Source organism: Microchirus variegatus (assembly GCF_963457635.1).
Source record: "Microchirus variegatus genome assembly, chromosome: 9".
Taxonomy (NCBI): Eukaryota; Metazoa; Chordata; class Actinopteri; order Pleuronectiformes; family Soleidae; genus Microchirus; species Microchirus variegatus.
In genome coordinates, this window is record NC_139810.1 from 16,040,996 (window position 1) to 16,060,157 (window position 19,162).

Sequence of the window (19,162 nt, forward strand, 5' to 3'; positions counted from 1 at the left end):
TGCATAACTGTTTTGTAAGGTAGAGTTTAAGGGAGTCAAGGTGCAAACTTGGAGGAAAATTCGAAGATGAGGTGATTTAGTGAATGTTTAATTGAATCTGTGACTTAATAGAAGAAAACCTCTTCTTTACTGAGCTTGCTGCACATGTTCAGACACCGGTTCAAGTTTTTCTATTGAGCATGATATAGTTATGACTTAAAATTTGAAAAGTGATTAAGTTCTGATAACACCAGTGGTCGTCATGGAGATCAAAACTACTTGGTTTAAATGACACAGAAGCTCATTTCTGAGGAGGGTTAGTCATAAAGTGGTGATAGTTAAGGTCAGGGCTGATGCTTTTTTTGTATGGCGTACGAATTAATGAAAATCCCAAGAGTCCCAAGAAGAATAGCTGCTCGAACCTGTGTGTTTGTGTGTGTGTCACTGTTTGTGTCCTGTCTTGTGTTTCGTAAGCCGTCCATATTTACGATCCAGCTCTTACATAAGCCACAGATCTAGTTCACTGTGTCTGTGTGAGAGCAACTGAGGAGGAGGAGGAGGAGGGCAGAGGTGAAAAGAAAAATCAAGGCAGAAAAAGTGTGTACAAAAACATGGTTAAAGGTGGGACTCGGTGCAGTTTTCATAACAGAAATTTAATTGGGGTAAGATAATGTGAACCCTCCTCAGCTGCAGCAGCTAGAATGAGTCAAACCAGTTTGATGGAAGTTTCCGTTTCAAACTCTGTAATCAGGCCTGATGAAAGAGGTTGAGTCAACAATTCAAAATCAAGTCCTTTTAAGAAAAATGTCACAGGGATTTGGTAATAATGTTGAGCTCAGCCAAACCGTTCATCTAATTAATTCATCTTACATTAATGATTTGCAAATGGTTTTGCAAAACAGCAGACGTTCAGAACACGCAGAGTACGGACAGAGGCGTCTGATGGAGGCACACGCTAATGTGTTGCTTGTTAAACTTTGCGTGTGATATTTCAGTGTGAATGTAGTAACCTTATCAAGAGCATTCTGCACCACGCACTATATACTGCACGGCCCAATTTGTGGCATTTTCTGGGGGAAACCTAATACGCAGAGACTTGGTGTGTGGCTTATAACGATGACATGAGACTGCTGCTTAAATTGCCAAGATGGAGCAGTGCCAGTCAGAGGTTTGTCAGTAAGCCATGTGAACACAAACGGAACAAAGAACCAATCATGATGGAAACACAATACCAGTCCTAATCCAGTTAAACTGGCTGCATGAGTGCTTGGGGAGGACCTGCATTTTTGACCTGGGATTGTTCTATTTACCCCATAATAGAATGATATAGTTTGTACCTTCCTGATTCCTGACAGTTATAATTCATTTATAAGTTTTCCGCTGTCATTTTCCATTCACAGAGATGTTACTTGTTTCTCTAAACCACAGCTGAAAGATTTGATTCATACGTACAGGAAGGAAAGCAGCAGGGATTTTGTGGATTGTGCACACTATCACGGACATCTGTTCATTAACAGCATTTCCGTGTGTCAGTTTGAATTCGTAGGGGAATTCAGTTTAGTCACTTATTAGATTGTTCAACATTGATTCTGCTTTTGTGTCTTAAAATTTTCCCTTTTTGCGTTGAAACTGATTTTGCATTGTTAAAATGTTTCTACAAATAGGAATACAATTGCAAGACCATGCAGTTAGATAAGCAGCCGGTTGTGCAATAAACCAAAAGCAATAAAACCTGCTTTCAATACAAATGAAACCAACAACGTCCTAATTTATGTTTCGTTGCTTCTTCTCTCCCCGTCTTCCCCCCTGCAGACCAGTCCCACGGCGCCCCCTTCAGCTCTGAGAATGAGACCCAGGGAGGCAACCCCGCTGTGTGGCAGTGTGCTCCTCCCCCATCTACCTCACCCTCGGGGGACACGGCAGCTCATCCTCCCCATTACCAGCCAGCGTCCAGACCCCGCGCTGAGCCGGCCGGCAAAAAGCCCTCCCCTCCTTCCGCCTCCGCCCTCACAGGAACCAAGAATAGAAGCTCCAAACCAGCGCACATGAGACGCAACATCAGGTATTGATAACTCTGCATCGCTGAACTTAATTGTCATCCATCCTATACACGAGGGCCAATCCCTCACCCCAACTGACACTTGGTGAAGAAAGGCAGGCTACACACTGGACATTTCGCCAATCCATTACAGGGCCAACATACACTCTCACTCACACCTATGGTCAGTGTAGGCTACAGTTAACTAACCTCATCCCAATCTGCATGTTTTTCGGACTGTGGGAGGAAGCCAGAGCATCCAGAGAGAACCCACACACACATGGGGAGAACATGCAAAATGTCAGACGAGAAAGGCTCTTCCACTGTTAGAGTTTAATGATAACAAATGATACACAAAGTCCGCACAATCTTCCATTTTGTGTCTGTGCTGTAGAGCCCTTGTATATGTATTTTAAATAAAAATTATTGACATGAACTTTGTCAATGAAACTTTTCTCAGAAAAACTAGTAACTAAAAAGTTTTAGTGACTTCTGATATAATACTATTAGTAATACCATGCTATAATATCCAGGTAATGGCTTGGTAATGAGAATTCTACAGGCTACAATCAGTGGACTAACTTATCATGAAATTATTTGTGAATAAAAGTAATACTGTTATTACCAAGTTATTTATCTGTGAACATTTTTAAAAAATTATTAAAATAAGATGCTGTTACCGCAGTATTACTTCTCTATCCCAAACGTTATGATCATATTACCTAATACTTGACTATAATGTAAAGTTGTACCTCAACCGGTTCTGAGAACTTAAATCTGTAAACTTTCCCACCAGAGTTTCTCCCCCATCATCACTTTTTATTATAACTTGTATAACATGAAGAATTTAATGCACAATATTAACAAAAGAAATGTCCCTCGTCTTTTAAGTTGTTGCCAAACAGTAACCAGCGATCAAGGAGATTATTACTCAGTGTCCTGTGTGCAGTAAACAAATCCACTCTACTCACTGAACACATGTCTCTCATAATAATAATAATAATAATAATAATGAAGATTTATGATGAATACCTTAAGGTAATTTGTCAGTGATTACACACATGCTCAGCCTGCAGCTTCTTTCCTCCAGCTGCCACCGACCAAGATATAGCTCAATCTCAAACTTGTTGTTTCCGTTACATAACACCGTAAATCTTTAGAATAACACCAGACATGTGTGAAGAGGCAAGCTCGGGTTTCACTCAGTGATAAAATAGTTAATTATTTTGCTGTGCAGGGATTATTCCTTTAATTGTAGGCAGCTGCAGAATTAAACCCATATTTGTTCCTTTGGATCTCTCAGTCTGTCTCCACACTTGTGTTTATCATAAGTCTCCTGGGTTCATCTTAACGTCTGTTAAATCTGCTGCTCCTGGAAACAACGTGAACAAGCGTTGTGATACTGAAACGAGAGTTTAAAGAAAGCACTGTTCAATACTGCTCATCATCACAATGCATTTTTAGTAGTAAACCTTCCGTTTCTCCTGTCCTGTGACAATTTGTAAAACCAACCTTTTATATTCTGTATCTGTGCAGAAAGATACTGAGGGAGCATCAGTTGGAGGCAGTGACCAAAGCCGTCCAGCAGGAGGAGCTGGAAAGGAGACGACGCCTGGACCAACAGAGAAACCAAGAATTTCCCGTACCACTGCTGCCTGAATACACGACTGGTGAGCATATGCATCCTGATCTAAATGCCCCATAATTAAAACTGGTCAATTACACACAGACCCGTAAACCTGTACAGCCACCAAGTTCCCAATCTCAACTATTAGCCAAAGAGCGAAACCCATAAATCAATAGTAAGGCCTGTTCCACAGCGATGTTCACACTGTCTCTTGAGTTGTGCAAAAACACTTCCCCTGTCCCCCGATTCCATTTCATTTTTTAAACTCTTAAAAAGTTGATTGTATTATACACCAACATCCATATTGATATTATAATTATATAATTTTATATATTATATTATATATATTATAATATATTATTTTTGCGTAGAAAGTAACATAACACATTCACTGTCTTAACCTGTTGCGTCATTTCTCTCCCTCCCTCCAGGAGAAGTGACCAAACACGTGTGTTCGTCGTCGGCGTCATCGGCGTCACAGCAAAAAGTGAAGTCAGCCAGACAGGAAGTGATCACCCTGAACGCCAACTGCACTGGCATCAAGGACAATGAGACCAACAGAGATGTTACCGCAACGACAGCGCACAGACCTAAAAAAGGTGAGGCGCACAGATCAAGCTTAACTGAACGCAGAATATTTCAAACAAGAAAAGGCTAATTTACCCAACTAAACATACAACAAAAAGAGTTTGACACACAGAGGAAGTAGTTGTTGGGTTAGTTTTATTAACTAATACAAAAAATATACAGGTATATGCAAGACCAAAACACAAAGAAATATGCATTTTCTTTATTCAACTTGATGTTAATGAGGAGAAAGTGCAGGTGTCTGGCTCAGATTGTCCTTTGACATTTTTATGATTGTACAAGTGGGCGAGTGAGTCAGATTGCCGTGGGAGGTGATGAAAGCAGAGAGGGACACGGGGCTCTGAAGTAGATTCATTACGCGTCATCCAGTTTTTTTTGTTTTAGCCGTCAGCATTTGCTGGCCAATGCTTCAAGTAGCTGCATGCTACTGCCTAATGGGCACGCACACTGGCCTTTATTTATCCAACTTGGCACAGTTCAGTTTTAGGAAGGCAATTGTCTCTATGTATGTATGCGTGTGTATGATTATTCATGCATTCATTCAGATAAGACAGTGTTTGAATATGTGTTTCCTTTACATTATCATTTAACTGTGCATGATACTGTATTCTAAATAAAGTAACAATATTAAAGGCAACTTTTTGAAATACATCATCAAATTATTACTATTATCTGAAGCTTTTTTTTACTTAAAGGTCCCATATTATACCCTCTTTCTCCAAGTTATCCAAGTCTCCCCTGGTGTCTTAATGAACATGTCTGTCACATGCTTTGGTCAAAACACTTTAAGGAGGAAGCACCACAGCAGTTCAATCACCCTGCCAAAGCGTTCTGCCTGTTCAGAACCCCCGGTTTAGTAGTGTCGCTTTAAAAAAAATAAGAATAAAAAGCCCTGTTCAGAACGCTCCATGTCGTAGTATCTTTTTAAAGTAAAACGAAACTTAAGGGACAGGAAATGACATCAGCCACAGAGGCTACTGGGAGCTAACAGCAGTTAGCATTTGGAAAAGTGATCATTTGCAGGATCTAGCAGGCACATTGCCGTCACATATAACATGTATCCACTGGGACAGATAAATCCTCTGAGGCTGGAAGTTTGTGTAGAACTCTGTGCTGCACTGTGGAGCCAAGAATAGAACGTTTTGCAGACTTCCGGTTTTCGGTTACTGTTGCCATCGCCAGCACTCTCGCGTGTTTTACGGACAAAGCGGAGCTCCGCGAGACAACAATTCCAGGAATTTAGCTCAATGTGACGTCCCAATGATTGAAGTCAACATTGTGTGATTTATCTCCTGTACTTAGACTGAGGAAGACCACAAAAACATGAGTGAGTCATCTTTTTTCACACTTTGGCAACTGGTAGGACCTCCAGAGTCCCAAATATAATTATTAAAATGATTAAAAAGTTGATTTTGCATAATATGGACCTTTAATTTAAAGCATTTTTTGAATTCTTTTTTAAAATGCAATACCCTTTCAGCCCACCAGTTGACCATGGTCAACACTATTCTAGTTTGTATAGCTTCTGATTTAGCTTTAAGGGAACCTACGTACATTTATTTATTTATTTTATTTTATTTTTAATTATCGTGTAAATAATTTCATGATGCGTCATTTTAAATGCACACACTCGCACCATGGAGCTAATCATGGGCCAAGAATTTAAACTACTGGTTGAACATAAACTCCAATACTTAGCCTAAGGGCACATCTGAATTCCAGGGAAGGAATGATATATCAAAGGGGAATAACACTCATAACAGTTCCAGTAGTTTGCCAGAACTCGAAAGCTTCGGTCTGTTTGAACTTAAGTGAGTCTTAATACCCTCATGACAGGCGTAAATTACTCACACTGTTTCAGATTGCTTTTGGAGCCTGAGGGTCTGAAAAGTTATTAGCACATTAAAAGATCAAATATCGAATTATCTTGAATTTCTAATCAAATTAGAGAAGAAAAAAAAACAACAACTCAGTGTTTCTTCACTTCAAAGCCACACCATAACGTATTTCTGTGTCAGTATTTCTTCTCTTCACTCAGAACTGTAGACACAGGGTGGGTTTGTCTAAATGATTATTGCTGCTAATATTCATCATTGTGTCCTCAAAGACAGCACAACATGCTAATTACTGCCAGAACCATCATCCTGCTGGTTCTCATTTGTATGTGACTTCATTACACATTTCAGCTTTGCTGCTGCGTCAGTAAAGACAATGTAAAGAAAGATGAATGTTCTCTCTGCATATATAATATTCAGTACATGCAGATTTTTAAAGCTGGAATAAACAACGTTTAGATTTAAGCATGTCATTATGATGTTAAAATTATAGAAAAACCACATCATCCAGAACAGTGTTAAGTAGTTCACCATCTATTGGTACATATTACTGTACATAATGTGTTTGCCCGGCACGGCACGACTCGGCTCAGTTTTTTTTGGCTTTTCCATTAGCTATAGTACCTTTTTTTTAGTACCTCCTCTTTCAAAGTTCTAAGCGAGCTGAGCTGATACTACAGTGTCGGCACTCGAAAAGCCATAAGCACAACAGGTGACACTAGAATCAAACCAAACAATGCTGATCAGTTTAAAGGACTTACAAATCCTGGACATGCGTTAAGCACGGAAATGTCTAAAATCTCAATATTTAAAGGCGCTATATGTAAGAATGTGGCCAAAAACGGTTACTCCACTCAAATTCAAAAACACCGAGGTCTTTTAGGTTTCGTTTTCTCCGCCCTTGTAGCTCAGACGTAACTGGAAACCCGTGGTTGCTCGACAGCAGACTCTACTGACTGCAATGATTGGTCGACGGCGGTAGGCGGCGCCACATGCCAAAACATGATTTCAAAACATAAACATGATTTGCGGTCTCTTACGGCCAGTTGCTTTGGATTTATTACATAATGCACCTTTAACAGAGGAGTCTGGTGTGTTTAGCGACAGATAGAGTGTCGGACGGTGTCTGTGCTCCGGTCATGGAGTAAGTTTATGAACAAGTCTTTTTAATTTACTGATTCTAATGATTCAGTACAAAATAATGCTTTACACGTCACTAGTCACTACTTTGTGAGTGTGTCGCGTGTTAAACGAAGTCACGGCATTTTCTCTTCCCAGGTTGAGGAGGTACTATATTGTAACGGAAAAACCAGCCAAACCGTGTCAAGCCGAGTTGTGCGTGCCGTGCCGTGTAGGTACCATGTATTGGAAAAGTGCCATTTGTTTAGACTGTACAAATGAATAGAATACAGTGCAGTGTGTGTGTGTGTGGGGGGGGGGGGGGGGTGCGGCGGGGTTAGAGAGTTTTCATCTCAGAATATTTAAAACCTTCACAGGGTACATCGTGTTCCGTTTCCCTATGGCCACAGGACACGCGCGCGCACACACACACAGCCACTAAACGGCACTTAAAAACACTCCGTGATAAACACGTGTCAGCATTAAAAGTGAATACATAGTTCAAGATTTAGGGCCTTGGAAAGAAGGAAACAAATGGAGAGAGAGAGAGAAAAGAGAGGAGATGAAAGGAGACAGTCAGTCAGTGGGGGCTGATCAGGGCCAAGTCTGTGAAGCAATAAATCTAGCTAATCCTGGTTATGAGCCAGAACACATACATATATATATATATATATATATATATATATATATATACGCACTCACATAAATAACACACGGACACACGCTCACACGCCATAATGGCACAGTGACATTTTTAGTTGGGGTTGCATAACTGGTCCCCCATCCCACCCCCCCGCTCTAATCCTACTTGTATAACTGGGCATTCACTGCAGTTACATAAGCATTCTCACACACACACACACGTACAGTAACATACTGACACACACTCCTTCCATCGTGCCTTTGCAGTTTTGCTAGCTTGTGTAACTTTCAACACTTGATATCACTGACTTTTTAACGTCCTTTGTTATCAGATAAGGATTTTGGTGTCTGTAAGTAATACCTTTGTAATGAACACATGAACCCGCTTATGATAAATGAATAAAGGATCACTGATAGGTGTGTCAAACCCAAACCTGGCAAACTATAGAGTCCCACACTCTGTTGTTATTATTGATCACTTAATTTAATCATTCGAGTGCTTTTTGCAATAATTAAAACAGGTTTTCTGGCTTTTTTTTGCTTTTTGAATGTGAATATAGTCTGATTTCTTTGCTCCATATCACAAATAACTCTTTAGAAGTGAATCATTTCACCACATAATAGCATTTATTGTCCCTGTTTGGCACAACCAATAAATAAAGAAGTAATTTAGTAAAGCCTAAAACATGAACCGTCGACCATCAACAACAATTTATATCATGACAATATATAAATAATAATTAAAAAAATGGTTTATGTCATTTAAAAATGCATTCTCTGTTTAGAGAAAACCTTAAAATGTCTCTGTCCACCTTTCCTCATTCCCCATCTCCTGCTTCTGTCTGTGCAGATGTGATTGATCTGAGCTCGGGCGACGACAACGCCGTCGTCCACACCAGCGGCGACTCAACCGTCGAGGAAGAGGAGAACGAGCCGAGAGGCATACACGCCAACGACGTCCTCAACAGACCAGACGAACAGGGCAGAGTGTTGGTAAACTTGAACCATTCGGCGGCGGAACCTGACATTTTCCTGTCACCTCATCTGGCACGAGCCGTCAAACCTCACCAGGTATTTATGAATGCTACACCTGCTTTGATACCATACTGTGTGAAAAACACAAATCTTTCCATCATTGTTCCCCCTAAATCGTGATTTCATTACTTCTTTTATCCTCTTCCCATAACTTTCTATTTCTTCTCTCGGCATCCCTCCCTCAGATCGGCGGGATCCGTTTCCTGTACGACAACGTGGTGGAGTCGGTGGATCGCTTCAGCGGCAGCAGTGGATTCGGCTGCATCCTCGCTCACAGCATGGGCCTGGGCAAAACGCTGCAAGTCATCTCCTTCATCGACGTCCTGTTCAGATACACCCAGGCTCACACTGTGCTGGCCATCGTACCTGTAAGCATCTGTGGTTTCATTCTAAACACATGTAATTATGATGAGTGCCCCTGACTTAAACCTGGAAATAATAGAAGAAACCGTTGCACAGGAGAATAAGACAACAGTGACACAAATATGGCAAAATCCAGGCTGTTACAATTGGACTGACTGATTTATAACTTTGTCAGTCTAAAGAATTAAATATTCTTTAGTTCATGCCTCCATGCATCTGTGAACAAGTCTGCTTTCTTGACAATATCATGCAAAACAACTCTATTTGTTAACTATCGATAACAAGTTGAAATGGCATGTCACTTCTACATCCATGTCATATCAGTGGGAGGACGACAAGTTTCTGAGGTTTTAAATAATTTTGGGCCCTTGCACAGTGTGTAATATAGTAACTGTTACTCGGGACACCAACTCAGAGCAAGAACAATATTTAATCATAATTAGCCATGGTTTCTCCTGCAGCTGTTGATGTTACCTTCTGGAGGTTTATTTTTAACTAAAAAATGAAACAGATGGTGGCTTCTTCATATTTAAAGGGGACATATGCAAAATCAACTTTTTAATCATTTAAATCCTTATATTTATATTTCTAAGTACAGGAGATAAAACATGCGATGTTGACTTGTTGACATGTTGATGCACTCATTGGGACGTCAGAATGAGTTAAATACCTGGGATTGTTGTCTCGCAGAGCTCCTTAAAACATGCGAGAGTGCTGGCGAGGGCAATAGTAACCGAAAACCGGAAGTCCGCGAAAAGTATTGTTCTTGGCTCCACAGTGCAGCACAGTTCTACACAAACTTCCAGCCTCAGAGGATTTATCTGTCCAGTGGAAACATGGAAACACACAGTCCCTTAAGTTTTATTTTACCTTTTTTTTTTTTTCTTTCTAAGGTGGACTTAAAGAGATATTACTAAACAGAGCGTTCTGAAAAGGACAGTTTTAGCAGGGTTATTGAACTGCTGTGGTGCTTCATCCTCATGGTATCTTGACCAAAGCATGTCGCAGTGCTTCAGGCAACCCCTGACTGCGTGCATGATACCCGTTTTCTGCGAGCGATGTTATCTGTCACCGTTGTTTTCCTGCCTGCTGCGTAAAGCTACACAACGACAGGAAATGTCACACCAGAAGTCTCTCACACGAATGATGGCGGGCATCTACCCACATGTTTCTGCTGAAAATAAACCACCACAATATGTTGGCCATATTTTCTACAAGACTCAAATGTATGTTGATGAATGTGTGAAAAACGGTGAAGGAATAATTGAACATGTGATTATGACACTTAATTTTTTTTTTTGAGTGTGTTTCTCAAAGAATGAGTATAATCTCTCTTCTCTCTCTTCCCCTCAGGTGAACACGTTGCAGAACTGGCTGTCAGAGTTCAACACATGGGTCCCGCCCTCAGAGGCGTTACCTCCAGATACTGACCCCAGCCTGATGCCCCCCCGCACCTTTAACGTTCACATCCTCAACGATGAACACAAGTGAGTCACAGGACGTCCCCTGAATCCTTTCAACCCTGCTCTGCTTGTATTTTGTATCAGATTCAGAAATATAATAATTCATGCAGAAGTGTATTGACTATCATCTGGCTGCAGTGATGTTCATGTAAATCAGTGAGGACAGTTTTCTTTTCAGTCTCTTTGTCTAAAAAAAGACACTGAACTTGTGACCTTTCTTCTCACTTTATCCCCATCTGGCCTTTTTTTCTCTGTCTCAACAGCTGCTTTTTTGCTGAGAAGATTTTCTGATTCTCTGTCTTTGTCGTTGTATTTTCCTCACATACATGTTGGAGAAAAAAAAATACAAAGCACTTGTTCTGCTTTTTTATTGATTTTGTAAATACCGGTTTGTATATTATGCAGTGCAGCATAGCCAGAAGCAAACCTTCCTTCCTTTTCCTTCCAGCCTGTGTGTTTGTGTGTGGCTAAAAAAAATGTCAAATGAGTTTTTATTCTGCTAATAATTTCGAGACATCTAAAACCTATGTTGTGTGAAATGATAAACGTCACAATTTATTCAGAAAATGACGTTGTGATGTATTGAAATATTGGACACAAATTATATTTTTTACTGTAGTAACAAATGAATATTTAAAACACTAAATATTATAAATGATGACAAAATCAGTCCCTGTCATCCTCTTTGCCTTTAATATATTATATTTAATAATTCTTACTGTCTGTAGCTCTGCTACACATCACACTTTAATCCATAGATGAGAGAACAAACTGTCGCAAAATGACTTAACATTGTCTGACACAAGGTGTGTTTTTGTACAGCCTTGGGACTTTTTCCTGAATTGCTTTTCAATACATAAGTTTTAAGTTTTTCACAGCAAAATGTTTTTCTTCTATTAAACTGGAGCAAATGTTTCCAGAGATTAAAAATACTGTTCAATGTAATGTGAAAAAAACCTCAATATTCTCTGTGACGGAAAAAAACCTATCCTTTCTAACTCTGCCCAGAAACACAGCTGCCAGGGCGAAAGTGGTGGAGGACTGGGCAAAGGATGGAGGAGTGCTGCTGATGGGTTACGAGATGTATCGCCTCCTGTCGCTGAAGAAGAGCATTGTGGCCGGGCGGAAGAAGAAGAACAAGAAAACAGCCGTCGTAGTCGACCTGGATGAAGAGGACAGGCAGCAGGAACTGCTCAAAGGTGTGAAGAGATGAGGGGAGAGGAAGCTAAGGGAAAACACAATTTCACAGGTTCAATAGCATTAAAATGACCATCATCATATCATCAACTGTCCTCTTCCTTCAGGTATCGAGAGAGCCTTAGCTCGACCCGGTCCAGACGTGGTGATCTGCGACGAAGGCCACCGCATCAAGAACTGTCACGCCAGCACGTCGCAGGCTCTGAAGAACATCCAAACTCGCCGGCGCGTGGTGCTGACTGGCTACCCACTCCAGAACAACCTGATCGAGTACTGGTGCATGGTTGATTTCGTCCGACCAGACTTCCTTGGTAAGGAGCAAGAGCTGCATTTTATTGAAGCCCGTAGTGCATAGATTTTAAATGTAAAACATGCGTTCATACATTTTCAAATGGGTTCACACAATTCTGATTCAGCGACTCAGCTCCACATCCTGTGTCGCCCACAAATTCTACTAATGCCTATTGTTTCTGTTCACAAAGAGCAAAAAGAGACAACATTAGCAAGAGCAAATCTTATGCACTGCACCTAAGATTATAAACTTTTATAATGATCAGAACACCCTCTATGTATTTCAGGCACACGGCAGGAGTTCAGTAACATGTTTGAGCGTCCCATTCTGAACGGGCAGTGTGTGGACAGCACGCCTCAGGACATCCAGCTGATGAGGTACAGGAGTCACGTCCTGCACAGTCTGCTCGAGGGCTTTGTGCAAAGGTGAGACGTCTGCTTTTATAAACCCCGCAAAAAAAATCCAAAACCATTTAACCATTTACACATATCTACTGTAACCTGTCCTCATTCCAGACGAGGACACGATGTCCTGAAGGACCAGCTTCCCTCTAAGAAGGAGCATGTTTTGCTGGTGCGTCTGTCTCCTCTGCAGAGGGCGCTCTACACAGAGTTCATGAACCGCTTCAGAGAGGCGGGAAACACCGGCTGGCTCAGTCTCAACCCATTGAAGGCTTTCTGTGTCTGCTGCAAGGTGAGAATCATTTGATATTCATTTATTTAAAGCTGCAGTGCATAACTTTCTTGATTTTACTTTTTTGCCTTCGTTTGGTCTTGGTAAATAGAAGTAATGTTATATTGTTTTTGTGTTGCATCTTTAATCTGAAAAACAGGCTCTGTCAGGTCATACTATCAGTCTGGACTTATTCTGTCAAACTTCAGTCAAAGCAGTTTGCAGACGTCTCACTTTACTAGCGCAATGTCGCTTTTCAGCGAGGGAATGTCACCTGGCGACACACAACATCGAATCATTGCAATAAAAGTTATGCACTGCAGTTTTAAATTGTAATGCTAAAATAATCATTTAAAAAAATACCGTCTACAACTATATGTTCTTAAAAAAAAATTGTAAGTAAATATTAAAGCCATCGTGACCATTTATTGCACTACAACATCTGTTTTCACGTCCGCTTATCTCCTGCTGTTCTTCAGATTTGGAACCATCCAGATGTCCTGTACGAAGCCTTACAGAAGGAGAACTTGGCGAGTGACCAGGACTTGGACCTGGATGACATGACCTCCACTGGACACACCCGATGTCCAACCGCACCCAGTCAAAAGTCCAAGCCGCTGGACAATCCTCTGCCCCCTGGTGGACTGAGTCTCAATCAGCTGCAGGAGAAAGCCAATCAGGTCATCACTTACGAATGGGTATGTAGACAGAGACTGCAATGCAGTCAGTGCAGTAACTCGTAGTCATGTTTAAGGGGATCAAAATGCTGAGGTTCTCGAGAGAATTTCTCTCGTTTTTAATCATGCGTCACTTGACACACAAATCCTGTAAGTGTCTTAGTAAAAAGAACATCTGAATTTAAAGTTTATGTTTAATGGGGAGGTGAGTTTTAACCATCCCTCTTTTCCCGTGGACAGGCGAAGGACATCATGTGTGACTACGAACCTGGTGTCCTGGAGAACTCTCCAAAGATGGTGATGCTGTTTCACCTCATAGAGGAGAGCGTCAGAAAGGGAGACAAACTGCTCGTATTCAGGTAAAAAAAAAAAAAAAGATCAGAATCAAAACATAAAATTAACTTACCAAAACATTTATTCACATAATTGTCCATTCCATTGTGTTTTTCCAGTTTGATTTAATTTGCTTAAGCTCTACTTCATATTATATTTACACTAAACTTTCGTTGATTTCACCCCTGTGTCTTCCACCTGCAGTCAGAGTTTGTCCACACTGACAGTGATTGAGGATTTCTTGGCCAAGAGACCGGTGCCTCTCTCACCAAACATGTCTGGCAGAGAGCGATCCAACCAGAACTGGGTCCGCAACCTCAACTACTACAGTGCGTGTTCACTTATTATGATGATTTGTCTTGTCTGGTGTTTCAATCATTTAACATAGAAGAGGCAGTTAAGTGAACGTTGGTCTAAACGTGTTATTCGTTAGTGTATATCAAAAAGTCAAGCATGGCTTTTTTTTCCACTTTGCTAAACTACTGTTGCATTAAATCGAGTTGTGGCAGTGGTTTGTTTTTCTGCTGGTTCTCCTCTCATTGACTTACTGTAAGTGCTGCCACCTGCTGGTCTTTAACGATAACACTCAAGCTTTGGGTCGTTGTTCGTTACAAGGACAGAAAGGCACTCACAGATGTTTTAAAGTGGGTGTTTGTGTATTTCAGGTGTATAAATGTCTTAATCAAATTAAAAGTTTTGGAGTTGGAGGATAAAGTGAAACCTCTGAGATAGTTATGACTGTGATAAGTCAGTGTTTGAGTCTTGTCAGTGCAAACTATTGAAGTAATAAATAAATAAATACATAATTAACAGAGAATCGAAATTATAATTGAAGGACAGTTGCGTTCTAAAGCTGCTTAAAACCTTGTTTAACTCTACAATGTGTCATGTCTTCAAGGATTGGACGGAAGTACAACAGTGTCAGAGAGAGAGAGACTCATAAACCAATTCAACGACCCATCTAACACGTCAGCGTGGGTCTTCTTGCTGTCAACCAGGTACCATTTCATCTACGATATTAATGGAACAAATGTGTAATATTGACATTAGAGGGCAACCGTATTTGATCGCACACCTCTTTGCTCCTCAGGGCCGGTTGTCTGGGCGTGAATCTGATCGGGGCGAACCGCGTGGTGGTGTTTGACGCCTCATGGAATCCGTGCCACGATGCCCAGGCTGTGTGTCGCGTTTATCGCTACGGTCAAAGGAAGCCGTGTCACATCTACAGACTCGTGTGTGACTTTACGCTAGAGAAGAAGATCTATGATCGCCAGATCTCCAAACAGGGCATGTCAGGTAAGCTGGTATCTGATATCCATCTATTATCTACCGCTGTATCTTTCACCAGAGGGTCGCGGGGGGGTGCTGGGCCTATCTCAGCTGACATAAGGCGATAGGCGGGGTACACCCTGGACAATTCGCCTGTCCATCACAGGGCCACATATAGAGACAAACAACCATTCACTCTCACATTCACACCTATGGTCAATTTAGAGTGACCTGTTTACCTAATCCCAAAATCTGTATGTTTTTGGACTGTGGGAGGAAGCCGGAGAAAACCCACACGCACACGGGGAGAACATGGTATCTAATATAAATAGATATAATAATCATATAATAGAGCAGAATGTGGTCAAAAATCACATTCTGATTTTTCTTGACAGGCTGTGTGACTGTGATATGATTGGTAATTGGTACGACTGATCATTTTTGTAATTTAACTGTTCCTGGAAAATGAATATCCATATCATGACATATTTTTTTGTCTGATTAGTTCATCAGAGTTCCGTCATACATTTTTATATTCATCAAAAAAATGCAGTGCGTTTTTGGGGGGGGGGGAGTGTACTTTTCTTGCATTTTTGTTAATTTACAAATCAAGAGACATCCAACAGGGGGAAAATCTAATTTCTTCAGTTTAAATTTGACTGTCTCTGGCTGACAACGCAGTCAAAGAGAAGTCTCTTTTGATAGAAAACCAAATCATCTGTTTTGTCTTGAAACCAGATCACTTTTGCCACTGGTTTTGCTCCTTCCACTGTTCTCCTTCTCAAACCTTCCTCTTCTTTCTTCATCAGACCGTGTTGTGGATGACCTGAACCCTGTGCTGACCTTCACCAGGAGGGAGGTGGATTCTCTCCTTCACTTTGTGGAAGAGGAACCAGACCCCTCCCATGTCCTGCTTCAGCCCAAGGACAGTATGGAGAGTGTCCTCAGAAAAGCACTGCACCTCTACCCTCACCTTATTACAAAGGTAGATAAACAATGTCCCTATTCTTGCCCCAATTATTCCATCATGTTCTAATGAAGCAGATATCTTAAAAAGTTCCCGCAGAGATGGTGGATGGTTTCCAAACTAAACTGTCATAGTAGCAGCTGAGTTCATAAGATTGAACTGTCAACTTAACATGTCACCCTCTGTCTGCCGTCCAGCAACCATTCCCCCATGAGTCCCTGCTGATGGACCGTAAGGAGCTGAAGCTGAGCAGGGCTGAGAAGACGGCTGCTAAGAAGGGTTATGAAGAGGAGAAGAGGGCCTCTGTGCCTTACACCCGTCCGTCCTACGCTCACTACTACCCCGCCAGTGACCAGAGCCTCACCAACATCCCTGCCTTCAGCCAGAGAAACTGGTCAGTGACTCGCCGCTTCAAACATTGCCATTATTAAACTATCAAACTGATAGAATAGGTTATTTGTCATAGTCGTGTTTTTGCGTTTTAAAAGAGGTTCAAAAAGGTCATGCACACATTTCAGTCTAAGGTACATTTTGTCATTCATCTTATTTGTGGGCTGGTCCACGCAGACCCCAATGAACACCATCACCCTTCCAGTTTGATTCGGCGTAGACCGTACACGCCGACCGCACATGCTCACTATTTCACAACACATTCCATTCTAGTTGTCCACTCTTTTTCTTGGTCAAAGGAGACAAAGTAGAACACAGTAACCATGGAAACTGGCTTGTGGTTATATGAGGAGGTTCATCAATACGTGCACATGATCATGCACGCATGAAATGCTAGACTAATGCAGTCCCTCATTTTAGTGTTGAACGGAAACAAAAATATCTCTGCGGATATAGAATGCAGTTGGTATGACCCAGCCCTAATCCCCTCTTTTTAACATTTTAACCTAACATTTAGGATGTGGAAAGCTAAATGTTATGTCGTGTTTTAAGTCTAAATTAAATAATAAGCTTTATTAACACAGCACTTTTCTTAACAAATGTTACAAAGTGCTTGAATGAACTGAAATGCAAAGGGATGTAACATAACCTGTTTTTGAAAGACAAACATTATTCATAAACTTAGAACTTAGAAAAAAATATTCAACTTTGTGCTCAGGCGCCCTCCCCCTCGTACTGAAGAGAAGCCAGTGGCCAGTGTGAGGCCGGTCCAGTCAACCCCAGCTCCCACAATGCCTCGCCAGACGTCTGCAGGCTCCACAACAGGAAACGATTCACCCCAATCCAGCCCCGGAGTGTTCCCAGTTAACTGTCTGCAAAAAGCTGGGGTGATGGTACAGAAGATCGTCACCACTACTGGTAGGTACAACAGTAGTGCATGCACTCAAACACACTGTACACTGTGTCAGTTATCAGTTAAATAATAATGTTTACATTTAGTCCTCTTTAAAAGTCTTGGTTTTGTCTCTGTCAGACATCGTGATTCCAGGCACCAACAGCTCATCTGATGTCCAGGCCAGGATCCCGGCTGGAGAGAGCATCCACATCATCAAGGGCACAAAAGGTAACTAATCACCGCACAATATTACAAAAGCACTTGTTTTTGAATATCTTAGTGTATTATTATTATTATTATTATTATTATTATTGAAGAACCGTTTAAGGTTAATTTTATGAAGGTGGTCAGAACAAAGACTGTCTCAGTCTGATTCAGCTGTTGACTTCCTTCATCTGTTGCAGGTACTTACATCAGGACATCTGATGGTCGAATCTTTGCCATCAGAGCGGCTAACAAAGCCAAGGCTGTCGAGGAGAATACTACAGCACCACCCAAAGGTAGGATGATTCATTTACCAGAGCTAAGCTCCAGTAAAAGCATTTACAATCTTGCTCTTGTTCATCTTATCACCTAGTGAGGCCAAAGAAAGGCCTTGTGCGGTGAAGAAAATGTTATTGACATAAAATAAACTTCTTTACAATTTAATCTTATGATTCATTCCTTGTTGTTTCTTCCTCTCAGACTTGCCGGCCCCACCTGTTGACTGCTGTCTGACGCCTGATGATAAGAAGGAGCCGGAACCCTCCAAGACTGTGCCTCGCCCTCTGTCACCTGACAGCCCAGAGATCATCAGCGAGTTGCAGAGCTACACAGGTGGCAGCGCAGAAGCCGAAGCCACTGCAGTCTCTGAAAATCAGCCAGAGAGGGCAGCAGAGAGCAACACAAACAACCTGCCTTCCACCAAACTGCTTCAGATCAACGGCAGCAGTTTCCCCACTGGAAACATGAGCCACCACGATGCCTCTGTTACGAATGTAATTCAGCATACCACTGACACCACTGTCGCTCAAGACCTGAGAACAGGCTCCAAGCGTAAAGCCTCCTCTCCATCTTTGGACGAGCAGCCCAGCAAACACCTCTCTGCCGGCAAACACTCCTCAGCCTCTCTGGTCTCGCAAGGCTTCCCCTTCACTGGGGGTTATGGCCTGCCGCCACTGGGCCTCAACCCCACCATGCTGAGTGGGTCACTGGGGCACCCACTCTTTGCTGGGGCTGGTTCGCCTTACTTCCAGCCTCCCCACACTCAGCTGGGGGACCACGGTTACAGGTACGCAGATTTGTTCGGCTCGGGTGGAGCCAGCACACCTCCCACCTCTTCTCCTCCCGCCCTGTCGACGACGACCACAGCTACTGCCATCTCATCTTCTACATCAATTAACGCTGCCAGTTTGGTTCCAGGTGCCCTGCCTCCATTCATGCTGAACCCCAGCTTGGCTGGCATGGCTGGGATGTTCCCACCAGGCTTCCCCCTTTCTTACAACCAGTCCCTGGCTAGCCTCTACACGGGGTCGATGCTCCAAGGCGGGCTCCCAGGGCCAGCTGCCACTCCTGGCCCTGCTGGAGCCAGCTTCCTCTCCCAGTATCCACCTACTGCTGCCTCCAGCTCCACCTCATCTTCACCTTCCTCTTTCTCCTCCTCTGCACGCTCAGAGGGCCACCGTGGTCCTCTTCTGGTGAACGGCAGGAATGTCAGCAGTGCCAGCAGCTTAGATGACGATGATGATGATGTAATTGAGGTGAATGGACAGTGACAGCCAAATAATGAGGTCATTTGAGTA

General features: G+C 42.1%; 1 protein-coding gene across 1 annotated transcript in view; it reads left to right on the forward strand.

Annotated features, from left to right (window-relative positions):
- Positions 1-19,135, forward strand: part of LOC310932144 (helicase ARIP4-like) — a gene marked incomplete at both ends in the record, with an annotated part of 46,099 nt that extends 26,964 nt beyond the window's left edge. The window contains 21 exons of the mRNA XM_083895437.1: positions 1,792-2,041; positions 3,554-3,687; positions 4,076-4,243; positions 8,679-8,899; positions 9,049-9,231; positions 10,580-10,713; positions 11,698-11,888; positions 11,994-12,197; positions 12,465-12,603; positions 12,694-12,871; positions 13,330-13,548; positions 13,768-13,886; positions 14,065-14,189; positions 14,759-14,858; positions 14,951-15,156; positions 15,939-16,114; positions 16,294-16,490; positions 17,205-17,404; positions 17,520-17,609; positions 17,786-17,881; positions 18,066-19,135. Of these exons, the coding sequence (XP_083751563.1) occupies positions 1,792-2,041; positions 3,554-3,687; positions 4,076-4,243; positions 8,679-8,899; positions 9,049-9,231; positions 10,580-10,713; positions 11,698-11,888; positions 11,994-12,197; positions 12,465-12,603; positions 12,694-12,871; positions 13,330-13,548; positions 13,768-13,886; positions 14,065-14,189; positions 14,759-14,858; positions 14,951-15,156; positions 15,939-16,114; positions 16,294-16,490; positions 17,205-17,404; positions 17,520-17,609; positions 17,786-17,881; positions 18,066-19,135 (4,400 nt within the window). The remainder of the gene's footprint in view (positions 1-1,791; positions 2,042-3,553; positions 3,688-4,075; positions 4,244-8,678; positions 8,900-9,048; positions 9,232-10,579; positions 10,714-11,697; positions 11,889-11,993; positions 12,198-12,464; positions 12,604-12,693; positions 12,872-13,329; positions 13,549-13,767; positions 13,887-14,064; positions 14,190-14,758; positions 14,859-14,950; positions 15,157-15,938; positions 16,115-16,293; positions 16,491-17,204; positions 17,405-17,519; positions 17,610-17,785; positions 17,882-18,065) is intronic.
- Positions 19,136-19,162: the final 27 nt, after the last annotated feature.